This window comes from Parus major, chromosome 12 (genome assembly GCF_001522545.3).
Source record: "Parus major isolate Abel chromosome 12, Parus_major1.1, whole genome shotgun sequence".
NCBI classification, from domain to species: Eukaryota; Metazoa; Chordata; class Aves; order Passeriformes; family Paridae; genus Parus; species Parus major.
In genome coordinates this window covers 11,248,024-11,271,460 of record NC_031781.1, presented here as the reverse complement: position 1 = coordinate 11,271,460, position 23,437 = coordinate 11,248,024, and the positions used below count along the sequence as shown (strand labels likewise).

At 48.7% G+C, this 23,437-nt stretch overlaps 2 protein-coding genes across 3 annotated transcripts in view; both read right to left on the bottom strand.

The window, feature by feature from the left end:
* Positions 1-278: 278 nt before the first annotated feature.
* On the bottom strand, positions 279-9,283 carry LOC107210115 (SRSF protein kinase 3-like). Its single transcript, XM_033517563.1, has 11 exons — positions 9,001-9,283; positions 8,734-8,842; positions 8,164-8,251; positions 6,586-6,673; positions 6,236-6,342; positions 4,222-4,384; positions 2,938-3,023; positions 2,386-2,493; positions 1,880-1,949; positions 1,704-1,796; positions 279-466 (listed from the first exon to the last, which is right to left on the bottom strand). The coding sequence occupies exons 1-11, from the start codon at positions 9,044-9,046 to the stop codon at positions 279-281; spliced, it is 1,146 nt and encodes a 381-aa protein (XP_033373454.1). The 5' UTR covers positions 9,047-9,283.
* A 3,749-nt stretch (positions 9,284-13,032) lies between these two features.
* PLXNB1 (plexin B1) overlaps positions 13,033-23,437 on the bottom strand; it is a 77,221-nt gene continuing 66,816 nt past the window's right edge. For both annotated transcript variants that reach the window (XM_015641253.2, XM_015641255.3), the window contains exons 28-38: positions 23,001-23,147; positions 22,352-22,529; positions 21,417-21,520; positions 20,680-20,764; positions 19,799-19,965; positions 19,285-19,445; positions 18,895-19,042; positions 18,121-18,185; positions 17,962-18,037; positions 17,533-17,607; positions 13,033-16,988 (exon numbers count right to left, since the gene is read on the bottom strand). In XM_015641253.2, the coding sequence (XP_015496739.1) occupies positions 16,884-16,988; positions 17,533-17,607; positions 17,962-18,037; positions 18,121-18,185; positions 18,895-19,042; positions 19,285-19,445; positions 19,799-19,965; positions 20,680-20,764; positions 21,417-21,520; positions 22,352-22,529; positions 23,001-23,147 (1,311 nt within the window). In that variant the 3' untranslated portion in view covers positions 13,033-16,883. The remainder of the gene's footprint in view (positions 16,989-17,532; positions 17,608-17,961; positions 18,038-18,120; positions 18,186-18,894; positions 19,043-19,284; positions 19,446-19,798; positions 19,966-20,679; positions 20,765-21,416; positions 21,521-22,351; positions 22,530-23,000; positions 23,148-23,437) is intronic.

Sequence of the window (23,437 nt, the reverse complement as noted above, 5' to 3'; positions counted from 1 at the left end):
TACGACGGCTACTCGTAGTGAGCGATGCGTGCGGCCCGCAGCTCTGCAGGGACGCGAGAGGAATGGAGCGGACCCCGGGCGCGGAGGGAGCCTCGGGCTCACTCAGGGGGCCGTGCAGCCGCCGCCCCGCTCGGGGGTCGCTCGGCAGAGGCGGCGCACGGGGAGTTGTGGGCGGGCAGTCGGCCCCCGCCGTGGCAGCCGGCCCGGCCCCGCGGGAGGGCGGTGCGGCCGCTGCGGCGCGTCCCGCGGAGCCGCGAGGCGGGGACAGCCGGCTCGGGTCACGGCGCGGCGATCCAGGCGTGCTGCAGGCTCTGCGCGGCGCTGGCGCGGCGCTCGGGCGCGTAGTGCAGCGCGGGCAGGAGGAAGGCGGCGAAGGCGGCCGCGTCCCGCGCTGTCCAGCCGTGCCGGTCCGCCAGGATGCCGGGGAGGCTGCGGGGGAAGAGCCGGGAGAGCCGCAGGAGCGCGCCTGGCAGAAACAGCGTGGGCAGAGCGCCTCAGTCACACCTGCACGGCTGAGGCTGCCGCGCCTCGCCTCAGAATTAACCCAAAGCATCCTGAAAGATCTTAGCCTTCTTGGAATTGCTCTGTAAGGTCCACCTGCAGGTTTAGCTCTCGGGGTTTTCTCAGAAACCACCTTTCCAAGCTAATGTTTGGAGTCTGCCTGTTCCCGAGTACTTTTCTTAGCTGAGAATGTGCCAAGAGTACACAAAGTGTTCCCAGAAAAACCATGCCAGAGCCATTGCTGCTTGTACCTGTGCCTGCCCACGGTCACCCGGATGCATCATGCTATTTCAGTGTCAGAGCTCGCAAGACACTCCTGTTGAATTTGTTATGGGCCAGCCAGCTCTGTGGGGCTCAGCAGAGTGTATGGCTGAGCGAGAAGCAACCCTTGTCCTGGAGAGTGCATGGTGTAAATACAGTGATTCAAGTTAGGCATGTATGGTCAGGCCAGGTTGGTTCACAGGGAGAGTGAACGTAGAACTAATTTTGACTCATTTCTTTTAAACACCATAGAAGACACAAGTGCGAGCAAAGGATGTGGGTGTGCAGGGAGGTGCTTGTTAAATTCATTCCAGCATGGGACCAGTACTAAGCACTGAATGAACTGTGGGTGGGTTGGTAAGCATGGGAGCAGAGAAGGATGATAGGCCAGATTGCAGAAGGGTGGAGTCATGTGATGCCTTGTGGTCAAAGAAGGGTTTCAAGACTCATGAGTCAAAGGGAAAGGAACTGGGGAGAATAAAACAGAAGAGATGTTACAGTTGGGTCAGAAGACTAAATATAGCAGCCTCATTGGAAGGATATGAGTGCCCTATTCCTGGTCATCATTGTTTTCTGCCAGTGAATGGGTGAAATTCAGCCTGTTACAGACTCCTCAGCCTTCCTGGCATGGAGCTGTTTCCTGTCTGCATTTCCATTTTCTCCAAATCCAGAGGAGAAAGAATGGAAATGCTTTCCCTGTTAGGCATTTGCTATAACCATCTTTCAGGATTTTGCATTCGTCCTTAGAATGCTCATGGACTGCAAGGATAGGCAAGGCAGGGAGTGTTACTGCTCTTTATGAAATTTCCATTTGTGTTCCATCCCTGCTTGTAGCCTGCATTGTGTGAGTAACTTTTGGGGGAGTTCAGCATGAGCTGAGTAGGAGTGTGTCAGAGATGTGCAGTGATTTTTAAAATAAACTTCCTTCTGCCAGTTCTTACCTGGCCTGCTGAAAAAATTTGTTGACTTGTTCCATGAGAAAACAATTTGAGGAGGAATTCTTCCCAAGAGTTCAATAATACGAGCAACATGATCTAGATGGAGGGAGGGAAGACAGGTTTAGATACAGACTGTAACACTTCTGTCAGTGAAATGAATAAAACTCATGGAGTCCTACCATCATCTCTGGAGAAGTATTTCCCGGGTTGAGGATCAAATAGACACTCCCCAGTTGCCATTTCAAATGCCTAGAAATGGAGTAGCACTGTTAATTCACTAATTATCTTGGAGTTTTCCGTGCCCATTAGCTTATAGTACCAATTGCCCTCTTTATCACACAAAACTGATCCTAAAATATGGAAATACTCACATGGGCTTGATCTGTACCACAGTGAAACACCTTTAGCTTCATCAGGATGAAAAGCAGCATGTGCCTGATGCAGGCAAGCCTCTGAGCTAATCTACATGGAGTGTGAATTGCCGTAAAGCTTAAACTAATTTAGGAGTGGGTTCTACCAGCAGCAGACTTTTGTCTCAAATTGAATGAGTGCCAACAGCCCCTTTTTTTGCCTTCTCAGAAAGGAAGCTTTCTTTACGTGGATAGGTGGATGCTAAGGATATGCTGCCCTGGCCAGGTAATGTCTGTCACCTCCCCTACACACAGAGTGTTGTCCCCAGTCCTACCAGGCAGGCTGTACTCCAGATATCCGCAGGGGTGCCGTAGTCTAGTCCAAGAAGCACTTCCAGGGCACGGTATGGCTGGGTCTGTATCTCCTTGGAAAAAGGTTTGTACTAAAACAGAAACAAATTCCCTGTGGTTGGTGTCCCTAAACCAGTCACAGCAACACTGGTGGCCACAAGCTTCTTGTGCAGTGACAGGACATTGGGGACACAGATGAATGTGGGTTCTCAGCTCTGCACAGGGCATGGCCAGCATGTTCCTGGCCCCACTGACACCAGTCAGAATCTACCTCCCACCACATCACACTGAACATAGTTTAAAATTTCCAATTGTAGGGACTAACTGCAAGCTGGAGAAACGTCCAAAGCTGGCAGTGTCTCAGGAAGACAGTGTGCAGCTTGGAGCTGAGAGTGCCAAACATAACACCCACCCAATATCAGCATCTCTGAAATCGCTGTTCAGCTGTAAAGGGACAGAGAGACAAACAGTGTGGGATGGAAAGAAGCACACAGCATCCCACATTGTCATGGGATGGAGACTCGGAGCAGACTCACTGTCCAGCATGCGCTTCCTAGATCTGCAATTTTCACCTCTATGCTCATTAAATCAGATTCTTCCAATTGATTGCCAAGATCACCTCCTAGATGGAAATGACAAAGAGAAATCAGGCCTTTCTGAACAAGCATGTACACAGCACTTACCACACGAGAGGCATGTCTGCCTTCCCTTAAAGTTTCTCAGCCTAAAAGGTCCTAAATACTTTTTATCATAAATCAAATGCCACCCCTCTTTTTTGAAGGAACACAAAAGAAGACCTGGTATCCAGTAAAAACATAAGAGAATGTTTGTGAGGACAGTAGCTTGGAGCGGAACAGTGTGACCATATGCTCCTGTCCTGCTGCAAGGTTCCTCTAGCACTACGGTTAAATTACTGTGGGCCTAGAGGAGAGCACCAGTCAGAACCCAAACATCTGTAATTTCTCCTCAATCTTCAGCAATCCTGGCTGTCACAGACCTTGGACACAACCTGCTTGGCAAGCAATGTAGAGGTTATGCTTCCATATGATTCCAGAAAAAGGTAATTCCTGGTTTAGTGCCTTACAATGAGCTGTCAGCCTATGCTTAATATTGTGATTTTCTGCTCCAAGAAAAAGACTGGGTCACTAATTTAACATTCTCTGATTGCCCCAGAGTTTGAGAGACAAAACAACACTGTCATGGGAGAAATGCTCACAGGAGAACACAGTGCAAGGATAATATAAAAGGTCTCATTGCTGAGAGATGAGATAATTGCTCAAGAAACTCTCCAGCTCTACATCTTGTTCAATATTCACACCATTCTGTGCAAATAAATTATGTCTCAGAAGGCCTTGAAGATTAGCAGCACATACAAATCTCCCACAAACCTCAGAAATGATTGAAATAAAGAGCAGGAGTGTCATGCAGCTTTCTGATCAAGCTATTTTGTATGTAAACCTTTCAGTAGTTGAAAACATCAGACACATGGAACTGTCCTGTACCTAAAGCCTTGACAGTGAGTTCTGAGGGCGTGGTTGGGTTGTAAACAGATATCTGTGACCTGCAGTTGTCCTTCACATAATGGAAGACCACATTTCTATAGGTGCCTTGAGCTCAGCCTGGTGTTTGTGTTAAGCAGAGAAAGGAGAGGGCTTTCAGCAGCATAAGCTTGCTATAATGTTTTGTACTGACTGTTGCAAGAGATGTGAACCTTTCTGTTCAGGTGAAAGACACCTGTCTGTACCTGCTGTGTCTCATTTCTCTCCTGCCAATAAACACTAAAGTCTGTTTTCTTGTTAAAAAAGCCCTGGAGTGCTCACCTGCTCCCTTTAGCCTCACTTCTGTTCCCTGGTCGCAGTCGAGTGTATCCATGAGAAGCCTTTGGAGCCTTTTGCTGCATCCATGCAGCAGGATGTTCTCCGGTTTGATGTCTGCATGGATAATGCGGCAGCACTTGTGCAGGAAGTGCAGCCCTGCCAGCACCTGGGCAACGAGGCAGCGCTGTCACAGCAGCCCAGAGAGGGTCCCCACTGCCTCTCCTGCCCCAGCAGCAGCTGCCAGAGTGGGCAGGCACAGCGGGAGTGTGTGTCAGGGACAGACTGGGCACAGAGGGTAACTGTTGGCAATAAATGGTTTCCTGTTGGGGTGGCCTGTGGGAGCAGGCTCAAGGGTTTCATCAGCCCACATGGCAGCAGAGCCCCAGGAGCAAGTGCAGGCCTGGACAGCCAGTAAGGAAAGGGCTGTTTGGGGTGACACACGGCAAAAGGCAGCGTGACAATCCACAGATACCAGCATGGATGGGCAAGCCCAGGGGAGGGGGGAAGAGGATGGGGCTATGAGGAGGCATTATGATTACAAAGCTGAACCTTCTCCTGAAAAAACATTATTGTTTGTAAGGCTGTTGTGTCCTGGGACCTCTGTGCCTTCACACTGATTATAACCACCCCCCAACTCCCATTTGAATGGCAGCAGAAGGGTGTCCCATCATACGAGGAAAGAAGACACAGGATAACAGACAGGAGGGGGAGAGACCATGAGTGAGTGCAGCAAGAGGATTTCAGGGCCCTGCAGGAGAGCCATGTAGGGAAAGAGCAGCTTGTGATGCAGCAGGGAGAGCCTGGCCTGTCACAGGGGAAGAGATAAACAACACCTACCAGAGATGAACAGTCACTATCAGAAATCAATAAGAGAAAAAGCTATGGGAAGATTTAGGTTTGTTTTTTAACACTCTGGTCAGTCATAAAGGACTGGTAAATATTCTGTGTATTATCGAAGTCTATTCTGGGATGAACACCAGGCCCAGGGAAATATCAGCCTTAAATGGTAACTGTGAAACGTGGGGAAAGATTTAAATAACTAAACTGGAATGAATCAGAAGTAAATACTGCCCCAGTGCTGATCTGAAGGGGGAAAACAGAGCTGAGAATTTACAATTAAAGCAGATAATGTATCAAGCAAAAGCCTGAGTGTGAAATGGAGCACAGAGTTAATACCACTACATTTTTGTGTGACTTACTCAGGTGTTAGTGGAACTTCTTTAGAGAAAGGAGAGGCTACTACAGAAAATAGGATGAAGGAGGAAGCAATTTTCTTTCTTAGTATCCCTAGAAGGGCACAGGAATCAGGGTAGCAAATCTTCATCTTGGCAAGTGTACAGACTTCTGATAAATCTTAGCACGAGAGGCAAGAAGTAATTTTAACTACTCTGAGGCCTCACTCAGGTTTCCCATTCCTAAAGCAGAGCCAGCCCTGAATAAACTCAGTTTTCACCATCTTTTAAATAGGCACAACACATCCTTAGAAGGGATGAAGGAAAAATTTGCTCTGTACAGGGAAACCTCAACATGGAAAGAGAATCTGCTGACCAAATCAGCAATTTAGAAATTTGTGTAAAGATAGGAGGGAGACCTTGAGCAGCCATCAGTGTCAGTGGTACCATGCAGAAAGCTGCTGGAGCTGACAGCTGGAAGCCAAGGCAAATGCCAGCAGTCTGGCATTACTGCCAGAGGGGACTCCCCAGGGCAGCAGGAGAGCAGAGATGGTTTGCCCACAAGAAGTAAAACACTGTAAGGCTGTTTGTTCGCTGCAATTTCTACAAGCAACAGAGAACCCAATGATTACTGAGCTGATAGGAATGGAAGTGCCAGCCCTGCTTCCCTGGTGTACATCTGCAGGCTGTTGGCATTTTGTGGCCCTGACTCCTTCCCAAACCTGAAGAGCCTGCAGGCTTAAGAAGTAACACCCAAGCCCTTCCCCTTGGGAGGAAGACTGTGGCACATCCTGCAGAGCCAACAGCCCCTTGGTGCCCTTGTCTGATTGCAGCTAAGTTCTCACCTGCTGTAAAGACTTTTTCACAAAAGGCAAGGGCAGTCCCTGGGCTGTGTAGTTTCCCATCAGACATCGAATGGAAGGACCCAGCACCTCAAATACCAGGCAGGAATGTGGGAAAGAGTTAGGGAATCACTAACAGGGAAAGGTGTTACCACCAACCATTGCCTTTGACCAAAGCAAATATCTCCTGATTCAGCCTCTCCCCTCCAGCCACACCCATGTGCCCTGGTCCAGCTACAGTCCTGCTCATCCTCCTCATGGCAGCACAGCACTCAGGTTTACACCATCCTGTGGCTCTCCAAGGCAAGCCCAGGCTTTGCTGGTCCAGAAAAGCACTCTCCACAGAAGGATATGAAAACCATTATCTCCAATCATTCTGAAGTCGTCTAACAAACAGACGATGTTTTCCCCTGCCAGGTCCTTCTTCTTCATGCAGCTTACCTGAGGGGGACAATGCCAAGAAAGCTGCAATTAGAGACATATATATATGCACAAGGACACCTTGTACCTGTGTTTCATCCTCTCTGATAGACTTTCTCTTCTGGGAATTGGCACTTCATGACAAATCCCATGAAAACAACATCAGGAAAACCAGGAATGAGTTTCTGTATGTCTTGTCTTGCTCTTGACCATCTTGTCTTGCTCTGGGACCATCACACTCACAGTGTCAAAACACTCACTCCAGGCAGAGGTGCTACCCCCAGCACCACACACCTCTGTGACAAGGAGCACCAGGGGCTTGCTCTCCCAGAGCATTTATCCTGATTCAGCAATTCATGCTGGTTTTTTCTCTCTTCACAGCCACAACTACCAGGGTTCTGATTTGGCTCATTTTACAGATGTGAGATCCACCTGCAGCAGTGCCAGAAGGTTTGTTCTGCCACAGCAGAAGTGAGCAGCCCTGGAAGCAGAGACTGGATCACCTCTCCTGGCAGCTCTGCAGGCACTATCCTCCCAGTGCTGGTGGGAACAGCCTTGGGAACCAGCTGTGTGCTATTGAATGCTGCTGCTGTGGTCAGGCATCTATCATCAGGGGTAAGGCTCACTCTCTACACAGGGTTGTGCTGATGTGTAGAAAAGCAGCCCTCTGATTACATTAAATTAATGCTGCTTGGTACTTCCTCTTGCATCACTGCATCTGGCTCATCTCCCTTCAGATAGGGCCTACAGATATACCAGTGTTAACTTAACCTTTCTCAAACCTGTTGAAGAAAGGCAACAGAGTAATTTAAAATTAAGAATTTAATAGCTTTTACTCATCTCGAGCTGATGTATCTTTGTATTTTGAGCAAACCTGAAGAATTATAACCACAAGCTTTCTAGAACTAGCAGTTCAAGCCAACTTCAAAGGCAACTTGCTACAACCCAGATACAGGCACCTAATTACCACCTCCATTAGCAGAGGCCAGAAGCTTTCAGACTTCAGATATTTATTGCATTTTGATGCATCATATTTTTTTCTATTGCAGATATTTCCTTTTATTTCACTATCAGTGTTGTGATACAGCAATCGTCTGAGTGACATTCCTCTGTGAATGACACAGGTATAGCAGACATGCTCCAATCTCCTGCTTAAAAACACTACCACCTTCTGTTGATCATCCATCTTACCATTCTGCAGATTCCTCATTTTTGCTGGATTTCAGTCTCAGCTAAAAGAAATGTGTTGACAGGGCAAGTGGGGCAAAGCTAACATGTCCCAGTATGATGGAGGAAGAAGAAGATACCTATTTCAGAGGCTAGTGCTGAGCCAGGGTGATTTGTATGAATTTCCTAGCTTTTGTTTTTGGGTTTTTGTTTTTTTTTTCCTATTCCACACCCAGCTCCTTGGAGTGAAACCTGGAGGCAGAGGGAATGATGAGGCTGATACTCAAACCTAAACTCAGTGGCCATCCCCTGGAGCAAAGCACAGACCCACAGAATATACTTACACAGCGGAGGAAAGCAGCCTCGTGCTGGGCAGTCTCAGCAAAGCCTTCCCTGCTTTTCAGAACCTTCACAGCTACCTGTTTCTTCCTCCTGGGAAATGAATCACAGCTATCAGCCAGTGCATGCCAGTGGCCCTGACCAGCAGCACTTCCCTTTCTCCCAGTCAGCCAGCCCTGGGCTCCCTGGGGAAGGCACTGCCCTTCTGCAGGCACCCTTGGCCTCAGTCTACATCACACCAGGCCTATGGGCATCCCTCCCGCTGGCATCTGGCAGCACAACTGCCCCAGGGACCAGCAAGGGACTGGAGAGAAAAAGAACATGGATACTGCTGGGTCTGAATGAGAAAAGAAAATGCAGAGCAAAGGCCGATCCCACCTCATTTACATTCTTTTATTTCTGGGGACCAGTTCTGCTCGTTGCACCCCACTGATCTTGCAGTCAGCTTTTCCCTGTGCTCAGGGATGCCTGGCATTCTCCCAGGATGTGCTCTGCTGTTTCTGCAAGAGGAGCCAGCCCCGCCCAGGACATCAGCCACCCCTTCCCACCCCCCTGAGTGGAACTCAGCCCCTCACCTCATGTCCTGGCACAGCCAGACAGTGGCAAAGGCACCACATCCCAGTTTGTGCAGCACCTGGTATCGTGTGTTGAATACCGCTCCCTCCTGCATGGGGTGGTGGCCTCCTGTGGAAAACCATTGCCAAGAGGTATTAGTGACATCTCTAAATGCTCTTAGACTGAACGAGCAGCTGAGGACAGCCTGACAGGTCCCAGTGGCCTCCTCTAGCCTGGGAAGAACCTGGCATGATCTCATCTCTGGAGCCTCATGCCCAAGGACTGACCTGTGCGCTGGGCTGATGGCATCTCCTGCTGCACCTGCTCCTCCATGGCCCTGGAGCACAGCAGATCCTGGCACGAGGGGATGGAGACAGTGGGACACAGGTGGTGTAATCTTCAGCACTTTAGTCCTTTCAAGAGAGCTGGAGAGAGCTGCAGGGTGGCCAAACCTCTGCTATGCCCTCACCCCTTTCCTTCCCATTCCCTTCGGCAGCTGCTGGAGTCAGGCTGTTAAAAGCGCTTCTGGCACTTCAGGGAGACAGGGATTATTTTAAGAGTTCAGAAGAGGAAAGCTGGCAGGCTGGTCCGGGCCAGGGCCAGGTGGGAGGCTTAGGTTTCCTAGTGTGTATTTTCAGGGGCTTAGCAGGGTCTGTGGGATCCCCTCCCACAGCCAGGGAAAGCACCCCCTCCCTATCCCCATCCTGGCTGAGGAGGGAATTCGGGCTTTGGCTGGAAGAAGGCTCCTGCTCCAGAGGGGTGTGAAACAGAACTTGCATTCTAAACATTACAGTGCTGCTCCTCTGCCCACAGTCCAGCCCTGGGGCTGGAGCATGGGTTTATCACTGACCATCCTGTGACATCCCAGCAAGGCCACAGGACATCCTGGCAAGGGGCTGTTCCTGGGGTTTGTTACTATGACAGCCCAAGGCATAAACACTAAGACAGCACAGACAGATTGATCCAACTGCTGTCTCCCAGTGCCGCAGCACTGACGTAGTAGTGGCTTCAGTAGTGGTCACCTGAAACAGCAGCCCAGAGCCCTTCTTGCTAATGAAATACAGATTTAAGCCACAGTAGCTAGGGTACTCCCAACTCAGCCTTTCATAATTTAGAAATATCATTTGCTGTACAGCAGAAGCTTAAGGCTAACACACACTGTCAGGGCTTGAGACAGGTGATAGAAATGCCCACAGACCATTAGTATAGGTAGCAACATTGAACTTCAAATCCTCCAAATCAGGTCACTAAAGCTAAGAACTATCTGAACCAGAAGATTTTCAGAAATAATTATAGAGGGCTGGCAGTGCTGCAGGGGGTTGTTCTGGAACAGTAACATCTTCCAGGTGCTGAGACAGAGCACCTGTTTTGACTTCCTCAAAACATTAAAGTTTCTTTCCACGTGCTGATGTTCCTCTCCCAGCTCAGCAGCCAGAGGCACAGCCTGCTTTTGGGCACTCAGTGAGCTCCCAACACATTTCTAGTTGAGGGTCAGACTGGGCTCAAGACTTTCATCCTGTCAGGGAAAACCCAAAATGCCAGAGCTGATATTACTCTGTTCACCCAAGCCTGCACAGAAGTCTGAAAGGAGCTCAAAATGCCTCTCCCTCCTCACATTTCTATACCTCTAACCCTTGCATTTATGCTGTTCAGAATCAGTCTCTTTATGTATAAACCTCCCAGATGCTGCATGTATGCATGGCCACTCTTTACAGCAAATACTCTCTGACATCTTACCTATGAAACAGAACTGAAATCAAAAATTTTCCTTATTTGTGCACAGACTAAGCTTATCAATACCCTCACACACTCCTGCACCACCAGCATCTGCCTAAGCCTTCTTTACTCACAGCATGAAGACAGCAGAGCCTGAGCTGAGAGCAAGCAAGCTTTAGTTCTGTGGCTTACCATTCACCTGCCAAAGGAAAACTCATGAGTGTGTGGAGATGGGAGTTCAACAGCTTCTTCCCTTGGTGGAGTGCTCTGGTGATAAGAGACTTCAGTGAGAAAATAGGACCCAAAGTGTAAGACTCATCCTAGCCCTAGGGCTGATGGAGTTTTTGGGCAGTTCACTGGGTCCTGGTGGCCTTGTTGCTGCAGAGATAAGACAAATCTATCCTTAGGCATGCAAGGTTTACCTCCATCCACCTTCTCTGGATGGAAGCACGGGCAAAAGATGAAGAGTGTTGCTATGCAACTTGGTGCAGGAAAGTGAAATGCACTTTTCTAAGCTTTGTGATAAAGGACAATTGGTGCTTTTAATCCTTCATTTCTTGACACTTTCACATTAAATACAACTTCTTTTGCTTTTGCCATTCCAACTATTTTGTGCTGAACCTACTGAATTGCTGCAGGCCTGGACTAGCTCAGAGAACTTCAGCCCAAGAACTGCTCCTGCCTGGTTTGTGAGAGCCATGGACAAGGAGCGATGCTTCATGTCTGGCCTGGACTCCTTCACCCAACCTGCATGGAATGGTGTACAGAGCTGCCCAACACTAGTCATGCCTTACGACACTTGGACCTTTGGAGTGCCAGGACTCACCAGAGCAATACACACTTTCAGGTTCAGCACCACCACAGATCTATCAGCCCTTGCTGAGCACAGCACCCCTGCAAGTCACAGCACGCAGCACACAAGCAGCCCTGGCGGGGCTCTGAGCCCCAGGGCCCAGCTCAGACTCACCATGCAGCAGCTCATGGGCAGGACACACCATTCCCTTTGTCATCTGGCTCCTTCTGGAGCTCCCCAAAGTGAGATAGCAGCTGGTCCTGCTCTGATTTTAGTCTGCACTGCCCCAGGAGGGATGTCCTTGAGCCCACCAAACTTCTGCATCGCTGCATGGACATGGTGAGGAGTGGGGCAGGGTATCAGATCACAGCACCACTTCTGGGAACAACCTTGGCTTTGGGAGAGCAGGAGATCTCAGACAGCTGCGGTGGATTCACTTTACTGCTGGCCTCTCCCTGCCTCCCTGGCAGCAGGCCTGTGAGCCTGCAGTAGATTCATACTCTCCACAGCAACTATTTATAGCGGGAAATTCACAGCTCTACTGAGATGGAAACAGAGAAGTCCACCCCCTCTGCTCTGCCTTCTCCAGATCCAGAAATCGTGGGGCTGCCTGACTCTTCCCCCTGCTCCCAGCAGTGTGTCAGCAGGACTTGCTCCTGCAGCACCAGCTTCTGCCTGGCAGAGCCAGCCCTGTTCCCAGACCACTCCATGTGCCACACTGCCAGACCTGAGGAACCTCAGCCTCTCCAGCAGAGCCTGCACACAAACACCATCACAGCACGGTGCTGATGGCCACAGAGCCCACGCTTCCCCTGCTCCTTTCTCTTGGAGAGCAAGTGAAGCAGCATCCTCCCTGCAGAGGACCCAAGCACCATGCGACACTGGGGAGGAAAAGGCCACACACAGTAAGAATCACATTTTTTTCCCCTCACTGCCACAAGCTGCAGCCTCACACTGGAGCTGGGCACGGCCTGGGCTCCCCCTCACTGGGGCCCTGGGCTGGAGCAGCTCGGGTTTCCTGGCTGAGGCTGCGGAGAACAGGGCCCAGCCCTGCAGCAAAGGGTTAACCCTGCCTGCAGTAGCTCTGCTGCAGCTCCAGGCTGCCAAACCCAGGCCAGGGCCTCCCAGAGCGGTTCTCCCCCTGCCTGTGCCCCTCTGCTCTCACCTGCCTTCCCTGCACTAAAAATACCAAGGGAGGGGGCAGAGGCTGCGCCAGGCTGGGTGCTGAGCCTGGGGCAGCATGCAGGGGACGAGTGGTTTGTGACCCCTTAAAGGGCAACAAGAACACCCAGAGTACAGAGAGGAGGGACTAAAAGAGGGGGAGAAGCAGACTACAAAACTCTGCTAGTAAAGGAAGGGGAAGGAAGAAAGGACGACAGATGGGCCAGGAGCCAGATTGTTGTCTGGGAAGAACTGTGAAATTGATTTAAGAATTAAGTTGTTTTGGTAAATTAGGAACACTGGTGGACAAGAGCGTACCTTCAGCAACCCTTCGGCACAGTGAGAGCCCACAGGCAGAGCTGCCGTGTGCCCCCAAAGCCAGCCCAACAGGAGTGTCTGTGGAGAGAGGCTGCCTCCTCCCGTGGGCAGGGACAGTATTTCAGCTCTGGAAACTGCAGAGCCATGCAGGTGGAAGGCGGGACAAGGTTATCTTGAAGAAACAAAGCCTAGGGAGGACAGAAAAGCCACGTTCCTTGCACAGCTTCCAGGTCCTGGTGCTTAGGAGTACACAGTTTCCACTGAGGAAGAAAAAGAGGCAAATACATTCTGCATAATTGCATCATCATGCAATACAAGCATGACACAGAGGTTGTATATTAAAATTTATTGAATTATTGTGTAAGAATTCTCTTTATTAAATTCATTTTGACTCTAAACTGATTATTTACAGACAAAACCTTTTATATCACCAATAGATTCCTACATCTCAGGACAGTATCTACAAACAGTTATTACACTATGTAACAAAATTCAGATTTTTTTTCAAGCTTTTTATATTAATTATTAATTCAAATTTGAGAAAGACAGTACCTTGGGTGCTCTGAGCAGAACCTAAGGTGTGGCAGGGCATAAATGCAGGTCAGGCCATACCATAACAGACAGACAGACACACACCAATTCACAAGGCTGGGAGAGGGCAGAGTAACCACGACAGAGGACCAGGAAAATGACTACAAGAGCAAATGCCCTGGGTGTTCTGGAAACCAAAATAATCATCCCCACAAGAAAGGCACACACACACAAAAAAAAAAAAAAAGGCAGCATCTTGCTGCAACCAGGGCACACCCTGAAAAAAAAATGGCATTCCACCAAGGCAGCAGCATTCAAGAACCCTCTATTTTCATTAAAAAAGAAATCAGCCATAATTTCTACCAAAACAAAAAAGCTTTCAGGTACAGCCTAAATTTGCCACCGGAGAGATGAAAGCAAGAGCTCTCACATCTACGTCATGTGGGCGCCAGCTGTGCTTCATCGTGCCAAAGGGAGAGACATCCAAATACACGAACGGAGATTTATCTTAACACTGATCAGTTCTCAGCCTTTCACCCAGACCACGACAGAAGCAAGTCCCTCCCCTGACCACAGCACTAAATTAAGCTGGATGCCTGCCACTCGGGAACATCACCGCCCTGGGAGTCCACTGGAGCAGTGACATCCCTGTGTCCCACAGCAGGGGACCGGCTGCGGTGGCAGGGCTCTCTCTGCTGGTGCCCACAGAACTTGCTACCTGTGAGCAAACAGGAACACCCAGGCAGGATTCTCTGTCCTTGACAAGGAATGTCTGGTTGGTTGTGGAATCAGGCAGAGACTGGAAAAAACTTGGAAGGATCATGAGGAATAAATAAATAAGTTTTCCCTGCAATAGGGAATTTCATAATAAAACCTGTTTTGTGCAAATTTAAATGCAACAGAACCCTGTCACAGAAACAGATTTTGCCACAGGAGAGGGGCACAGACAGAGATAAGAGGGGCCATGCCTAAACACACAAGTTGATCCCAGTGAGGGCCTTCAGTGCATGTCCAAAGGGAGGAGGATGCTGGTAACTAGAACACTGAGGACAGATGGATAGGAGGAGATGGGCACTAGAGCTTTCCACCCTCACTGCACCTACACTGGGCAGTGTGTCCAGCAAGCAATGACAAGCTGAAGATATTTAATAAGTCAATCACCTATGTTTAGCTCTATTTTTAGGTCTTGATTATTGCTCTAATAAAAGCAGACTTTCACAGATACACTCAGAGAAAGCAGATTATTTCCAACATCCAGTAACACTATTCAGAAGCAGGGAGAATGTGGATACCAGTGAGAGGTGGAATGAGAATTAAGCCTCAAGCCACCCTGTTCTGGGAAAGTGCAGAGATAATTCTGCAAAAATAGGGGCAGACACTGACAGTCTGCAGAGCCAGAAATCCAGCAGGGATTCTGTGGCTTCTGGGAGACACTCAGCAAGCTGGATAGGCCACAAACCAGGCCTTGTTTCCAAGGACAGAAAGTCCATCCACCAACACACAGGGGTACGACGCTATTCTACCACTACACCTGCACCTGCCTCAAACCAAGGAATCTCCTCCTGCAGTCCCTAAAGGAATGGGCTTTACTAACATGCATTGCATCGGCTTTTTCCCATCCAGTAGTCCTTTCCTCCACTCTCCTTTTTGAGGGGACCAATTTAATCAGATTTAGTTAAGACAAAGGTTTCAGAGATGCTAAGTTCCCATAAGTTTTGTGGAAATGGGTGGTCAGGCGGGAATAAAACCCTAACTGGTCCTCAGCTGGGGAAAGAGGCAAACTCTGCAGCCCCATTTTTTCCTGGCAGCAGCCAGCCAACCACCCTGCTGCTCCGTACAGCAGGATAGGAGCAGAAGGTTGCACAGGGATGCTCATGCTCTGGGCACACCATGTACCTGGGAATACTGCTATACTGCTGAGAGAGGGTCACAGAGGAGCCAGCTTTGTAGGGAGAGAGGCCAGCAGTAGCCTGCTCCAAGAACAATTTTGCAACTGCACAGCACTCGCACAAAACCACAGGGCTGATAGAGCAGGCCTGGAATTACTGCTATATGCCATGTAAAAGAGGTAGGGATGTGATCCTGCTCTGTTCTAGCTCTGCTACCTCCTGGCCCACATAATCACCACCTCAGAGAAGTGACAGAGGAGTCAAACCTGCCTACCTGACCCAGGCACACAGGACATCAGTGTGTTAGCAGCAGGGGGCCAGCGGGGATGAGAACAGTAAAGCACCCTTATAAATTAGTTCCTAGAAGGGCAGGGGACTGTTCACAAAGGACGAACTAAGGAGGGAGCAGTGAGAAGCTGCCCAGTGATAGCTGCCAACTAGCTGTGCTTGTGCCTGCTCCAGGCCTCTCCTCCATGCACAAATCATTTCTTTTTGCAGGACACCCATACTTCTTGGGAACATCATGGTTGTGCTTGACAGCTCCTTTGAGTTCACAGCTCACCAAATAACCCTTCTATGTGCCACAACAGGAGAGTCTGAGCAGTGGAGCTGAGTTAGGTGTAAGGCAAGCCTAAGGGTAGAGCACAAAGAAAGCCTGGGACTGAGCTGTGGGGAAAGGCGAGCTGCTGGTACGACAATGGAGACACCTACAAGTTATCCCTGCAGACAAAGCAGTGGAGAAAACTGCTCCAGTGCTGACAGACGTTTGTAAGTAGAAGTGCACAGAGATACTTCTCCAAGAAAAGCTTTGTCTCAAAGCCACAAAGTTAAACATTCTCCTTTAGCATTTAAATACATTAACTTTCTGACGGTATTTACAAGTCCAGTTCAGAGCAGCAGAACAGCTGGACACTGGAGGAAGGGGGAGTGGCACAAGGCATTTGTTGTGCTTTTCCAAAGAGCAGGGCAACCTCTGACCACAAGGAACCAGGAAGACAGATCCGAGCTGAGACAGTGGAGACCGCAGCGAGCCAGGTAGTGACTCTCACACACTGAATTTGTCCTGAGGGAAAGGGTGAAGGGGTGCTGTTCATTTACAGTGGACCCCATGGCAAGCACCCATGCTGGTGAGCACATTCCAGCCAAGCACGTGCCATGCAGAGACCAGAGCACTGGGGAGCAAGAGACCTTCACCATCAGACACTCTCCTTTCTACAGCTGGGACCAGCAGGGACATTGCTGCAAGGAGTTTCTCAGGAGTGCTTGCTAGCTGGGGACAGAGGTTAGCACAGCAGTCAACCCAGGAAAAGCTTCCTGATCCTCAAGGAAGTGAGTGGTTGCAGCAGGGAGCGTTCCAGCGCTGGAAAGGGCATCCGTGCAAGGCTGAGGACTCCACAGACACAGTGCTCGGTGTTGTCACCTGGCTCTTCAATAACATGGTTTGGAAACTTGGCACATTCACATAACATCTGTACGAAGGACCAGTGTGGCCCCTCAGCAGTCTGCCAGGGAAAAAACCAAAGTTTGTCCTTTTTTTTTTTGTTTGTTTCATTTTGCTTTTAAAAAGAAAAAAAAACTGTAAAAAAATATTCTCTGAGATGCAAGGACGCTTGTACTTTGTACTGCCTTGGCCATCCCCTTGCTCATGTCACCCGCAGGTTCCTTGGAGAGTCTGGTTCCAATGGCAGCAGGACACCCTGTTTATCAACTAGGATGAGCACTGGCCCCATTCAGCCAGGGGAGAGCAGTCTGTCTGTGCCTGTCACAAATCTGTGACTTTATTCTCCACAGCTGCTGCAATCTGTTGCAGTCTATATCCGAGCTGCATCTTCTGTGCTGTTGGGTCTTCTTCCAAGGCAGTAATGATCTGCAACAAGACAGAGCTCGCTGGCAGCCTTTCTCCAGCACACAACACCCAACCAGCTCAACTCCATGCATTGTGGAGAACCTCAAACTGGAATTCAGCATGCTCTAGTCTAGAGTGGGTATGTAGCAATTAATCTCAAATTAACCAAAAAAGAAGTATTCTAGATTCATTGTAGTAAATGACAGACTTCACAGGGCAAAAAGAATGCTAAACTTCTCACCTGAAAATTAAGTCTTTAGTAAATTAATCTGAACTAACTGCATTTATTTTTTTAAAGTAGGGTATTTGGATATTGGAATAAAAATGAAGAAGCACACATGAAATCCCAAGAGCCTCCAAGTTAAAGATAAGTTCTTTTTGCTGATCTCTTCCCTTTTTCTTTGATAAGAATAAAGGAAACTCATGACATGAGTTATGCATGCCAATGAAACAATACATGGTGTTGCAATAGTCTAGCTGCTCTTAACTGTTAATTTTTTGTACTTTTTTGGTTGGGTGGTAGAAGAACAAAGAACATTCATACCTGCTGGAAACACACACTCACCTGGTCATAGTACTTATTGATGTATTTGTACAATTCATGCAGAGCCACCAGGGAATTGAGGTCACCTGAGTAATTCTGTTTGTAAGAGAAGGAATCAGACAAACCTGTGAGACACCTAACAATTGTCCTGTCAAATTCTGTGTCCTCACAACTCATTAAGAAAGCAACAGCAAAGTGAATTCATGAACAGTTCCTAGCAAAGGAAAAATCACATGTATTTCTTGCCCTGAATCCTTGACTACCCCCTCTTCTCTCCAGTGCTACCAGGCAGACCCTCACCCTCCCTGTAGTGCAGGGCAGCCACCAGGCACAGTCACTGTGTCTGAGCAGAAATGCACACTCAGCTGGAATATCTCATCTTTGCAGTAATAACTCTCTCCTGGATACACTGGTGAGGGGGCAGATGACTTCTGAAATACTTTTATTTACCCGTGATAGCTCAGCCAGGGCGGAGTTCATCTCCTGGTCACTGGCAGAGATGGTCTGACGAATGTCTGCGTAGTACCTAGGCAAGGGCACACAGGCAATTTAGTGCATGGTCCCTCCTCCTCACTGCTGAAACTACAACTCCTCACATCCATCACTTACCTTTCCACCATCTGCTTGTAGCGAGGAATGTCCCGGGCATAAAGCAGCTTATTGATTGGAGAGTCCTTGAACATCCAAAACCAGAATTGGTTATGAAAAACTCCTTTATTGTGCTGTGGGCTAACCTCAGCAGATAACACCATCACTTCTATTTTCTGCCATTTGTTTGGGATAAAGAATTTTTGTCCTCTGCATGGAGAGGCATTTCAAATAGCAGGCTCTTTTCTAGTAATGCAGTCTGAGGTACCCTGAGATATGTTGAAGAAGAGACCCCTGGGATCCCTAGTCCAGCCTTCCCCCTTGGAGCTGGATGATCACCAGTATGAGATTACACTGGCTATGACTTTGCACAGCTGATGCCTGATGTGCTCCAGAGATCCACCCATCCCATCTCTGGTGACCTGTGCAGGACTGTTCCACTCTCAACACAGGTGAGTAGTGATGGTGGAAAGTCTTTCTAATAGCCAATCTGAATGTCCCAAATTGCAGCCCTGTGACATCCTGTGACTATATGCCACAGCCAAATAGAGTTTAGCTCTGTCCCCCACGTAGCTGCTGTAAATGAAGAGCACTCCTCAAAACAATTTCTTGTTGCTAAACAAAATCCTATCCTCCCTCCTCTCCTCACAGCCCCACTACTTTCCAGCTGCACATGGAAGCCGGGGGGAGCCTGGCCTGCTGTCCCCATGGTGCTATGTAAGCATTATTGCCTTCCTAAGGCAGCACTGCTCAACTCTCTGTGCCAGCCATGCTCCCTTCTCCCTCTGTACTCACCCGCCCTAACTTATGGTCAGCTATTGTACAGGAGTCCATGAAGGTCTGTGCAATGACCAGCAGCACAGCATCCACATTATCTGACGTCTGCACATCAAAAACAAACTGTGGGTTCTTGATGATGTTGATCCAGAACCGCAGGGGGAGGCTGTAGAGAGGATGGAAGTGCAAACAGGCATCAGCAAAGGCAGCAGCTACAGTGCCCAAAAGATATTCTATGTTTTACTGCATCTCTCTGCTTTGCCCTCCCAGCAAAACCAGCTCTTCACCCTATGGTCTGCTGCTCTGCACTTGCATTTTGCTCCTCCTCAGTAGGCAGAAGTTGCTATCAGTTTGCAAGCTCTAAGCAAGTCAGCAGTGCCTCCTCCAGGGCCCTCAGGAACACACTACCTGTTTGTCTTCCAGATATGGATGGTCTCAGGGTCTGCAATCCCATAGTGTATGGCCTGCTCATCTAACAGGTCAAAGAAGTATTTGACTGCCAGAGGAACTGGGCGGTTGGTACTTAGGATCACCTGGAACAAGTCATCCACAAACTTCTGCAGAGTACCCTGTGGAAAATCAAGTAGGGCAGGGTCAGCATAGGCAGGGGAGAGTAAAGAGCCTAGGCCTCACAGATAAGAGGTCACCCTCTTCCTCTCAGTGACAGCCCCCCACTCATCCAAGGATGCTCCACCCCCACTGAAGGGAGCAGCAACAAAGGAGAAAGGAGGCCCCTGTGGTTTGTGGAACAGAGGCCAGGGAGAACCTTGTGAAAAAGCAAAATGTAGAGGAGACTCAAATGTACTCCAAGCCACTGCAGGTAAAGGGTATTGCTTCATCTTCACACATACCCCTGCAATCTGCTGGGGGACAGGAAGGAAGGCAACATCCCAAGCACAACACAATCTGTGCTACTTCTCACCTTCATTGAGAGCAGACGTGTGAGATAGATCTCTGGGATTGCCTTGGCCCGCTCCCGATCTCTCAAGCTCCCACGCCGATGCTTGGGAAGCTCTGGCTCTTCTGTTGGTTTTACCAGGTGCCAAAGTTTGATCCCACCTTCATCTGCATCCTCCAGCATTGGTGTTTCTAAACCAAGCAATTGTTTACAGATGAGTGTTGGCTCTCTCACAGTACACCTTGGCCAGGTGAGCCCCAAGAAAGCAATATTTCCCAGTATGTCAGAAATACAAATGGGAAGGAATCTCTGGAGGCCTCTATCCAGCCTTCTGCAGAGTACAACCATTGCCAACAGTACAGCAAGTTGCCTTTGTTCAAGGTCTTGGAAACTTCCCCAAACAGAGATCCCACATCACCCCAGTGGTCTGTTTCAGGATTTAACCACTTTTTTTTCTGAAAAAGTTTTGTTCCATATCCAATTAGAATTTCTTAGGCTGCAGCCTGTGGCTATATCCCTCATGCCACAGGAGTATCCATGGAGTGGTTCACACTGCCAGGCAGTAAGGAAGCTGCCTGCCATCCCATCATCCCCCTCAGGCCATGCTCAGCACCTGAAGCTACTAAGATTTCTGCAAGTTGCAGACTGAAGCCAGCCCTAGGGAGTCAGACAACTGTGCTTGTTCTGCATTTTCACATCCAGCCCAGCCTTCCTCTGCTCTCACACTTCTGCTTTTCTCTGACCTCACCTGACCACGCTTTCACATTTCCTGACAATCCTATGAAGGTCCAAGGCATGTGTCAGCCTTCTACATCAGCATAAAGCTGGGGCTACAGCAAGAGACTCGTCCCACTAACTGGCAAATGCTCTAAAGTAATTTTATGAGAACAGGACACCAAACTCACTTTCTCCTGGGATGTAATCCTGATTTTCCCTATGGATGTGCTTGGTCAGACGTGGTACGAGTGCTACTGTTGCTCCATCAGGCACCTGCATACAAGCAAAACAACAACATTCAAAGCATGTTTCTCATCAGCACAACAGCAAGTGCTCGTAGAGCAAAACAGGCTGTACTATCATTAGATATAGGGACAGAAACAGGGATTTTGAGGAACCATCACTGTCTTTCCTGAGGGTGAGAAAATCTTGTCTGTACCAATTAAAAAATAAATGTTCAAAGTACAACAAAGATAATACTCAAGGACTGAGGTCATTCATATCTAGAACATGTTGCAGCAAGGTACTAACATACTGGTGCAAGATACAACACACTGGTGCAAGGTAATTTTAAAAAAAATCCCTCTTTCCATTGTTAGAAGGTACTTGGCAGCTCAGTGCGTCATCACCTCCTAAGTGATCTGGCCTGGAACAGGAACAGATCCAGTACACCTTCACTGCAGTATGAATTTGTGTCTATCCTTCCAAGTCCTACACATGTCCACATCTCAGGTATGGGATAAATTCAGGGTTGTGTTTGCTGAAGTCAGGCTGCAGCCACAGCACTGACTTAGTTTGAATATACTCTGCAAGAAAGGTCCAACCTTTTGACAGTGGTCCACCAGGAGCCAGAGCCACAAACAGAGCATGACAGCATGCAGAAGGATAAGAGGAGAGAAAAGACAATGGCAGACTGAGCTCTGACCTTGTAATGCTGAAGAGTGTTCAGACGTTTCCAAGTTCCTTGAACAACAGATGTCACATCCTCATCGGACAGTATCAGATGACCTGCCAGCCCTGATCTCCACTCTACAGCCATTGAAACACAGAAAATGAAAGGATTAACTGCTAATTTGAGGCATCATCTACGTCAACCTGGCTGACCCCGTCAAACATCCTCTGGTCCTCATCCATTTTTACCTGTCCTATTTCACAGACAACATAACCTGAGCAAGTGCCTGTAATGATGCTGAGTCCTGCAGTCACAGACCCTTCTGAGCACAGGGACAGCTGGCCTCGTGGCTTCCTAGGTTCCACCTGTCATGTTCCTACAAATTCTGTCAGATTGTGACTCTTCAAGCAGGTGCATCAAACCAAAAATACGCACCCACAGTTCTTACCAGCTACTATCTCCTCAGTACCTTCTCATCCCTAAATGTCACCATTATTCATCAACAGAATTAAGAAGATGGAAAACAGTGTTTTCTCTCCCAATGTAAGCTCTACCATTCATTAACTACCATGGGCAAAATCCTCCGTGGTATGTATTATTAAGAGGCTGCCATTGACTTCACTGCCAGGAAGTGCCAGTCTATGCCCACAGCAGCTTTGCACTGCACTCAAATCCTCCTTCCCTCCTACATGTTTTCCATATTTTTTTTTCCATATCCCCTTGCCCAAGCCATTGCTCTGGTCTAAGTCTGGCAAAGATGACCATGAAGTGAAAGTGGCTGAACCCAAATGCTTCCTTCCAATCCCTGTCTCTTTCTTTTACAGCCCCTTCCCTGTTGTGTCCAAGCCAGAGTGGTGATTCTGTCATTCTCAGCAGAGAATGACAAATGTCACACATGCCACAGGGCTGTGCACAGACACATTCCTTCACTCCCTCACTGAGTTTTGTCACCACAGAGCTCTGCTTACCGAGGTCCAGAGTGTCTGGGTCTGGCCGGTGACAGTATGGCGTCCCTTTATAGATCTGATCTAGGATCTTCTCCTTCACCTGTGTTATGGTGTCACAATCCAGAACTTTTGCAGAAATCCCTTGGGAGTCTTCTGCTCCTCCTGCACCAACTCCTGCTTGTGTCAAAGCATTTAAGGTCTGAGGAAGAAAAGGTCACAGCTACTCAGCTGAAAAGATTACATCTGACACATTTGCACCTTTGATTGTTGGCATTCAGGCAAGTTAACAGCTAGTCCTTTCACTGGAAGATTCAGAAAAGAAAACATCACAGGTGTTAAACACCTCAATCTTGTGTTCTTAGCCTTGTGTCAAGAGCTGGAAGCCAGTTCAAGAGCACCTCGGAGGAGCTTTGATGTGCCATCAACAACGTCATGCCCTTATTTCTAGACACAGCAAGCACATAAACCAGATGACTGTGGTGAAGGCTCCTATCAGCCTGGGGCAAAAGCACCTGATTTAGTAGAGCTCTTCATCATGTATGAACTTGTGCTGCTGGAACAAACCTGGCTCCCAGGAGACAGTGGCAGGATGCTGCACTTGTGCCTTGGTTATGGGAACAGAGGTACTCAGCCCTGTCATACCAATGAGGACAGAGGATTTGGTGCTTACCAGAGTGCGGTACTCCAGGTCTTCTCTCAGAAGGCGGTTGTCATTCAGGGTATATTTGGCTTTCCCTGTCACCCAGTCAACTGGCCCTTTGTCCACCTGGTGTTTGATCCCTCGAAACAGCATGTAAAGGGGCTCCCCGACAGAATCCTGGCATGGAAAGGAAGGAGAGAACTTCAGCTTACTCCTCCCAGCACAGCCCCAGGCCTGGAAACATAGATACCAAGCAGGACTGAGGATACAGCAGCTGAGCCACAGTAGGCAAAGACAGAGCCTGTGCCAACAGCTCTGCTCCATGCACAGGAAAAGTCCACTGTCCAGATACCAGAGAGATGCATGTGACCAAGGCATTGCTCTACCTCTGTGTCACTAATCTGACAGAATCCTTGCTGCCTCCCCCAGCCCTCCAGCAAAGGAATTAGACCAGCATCTGTCCTCCC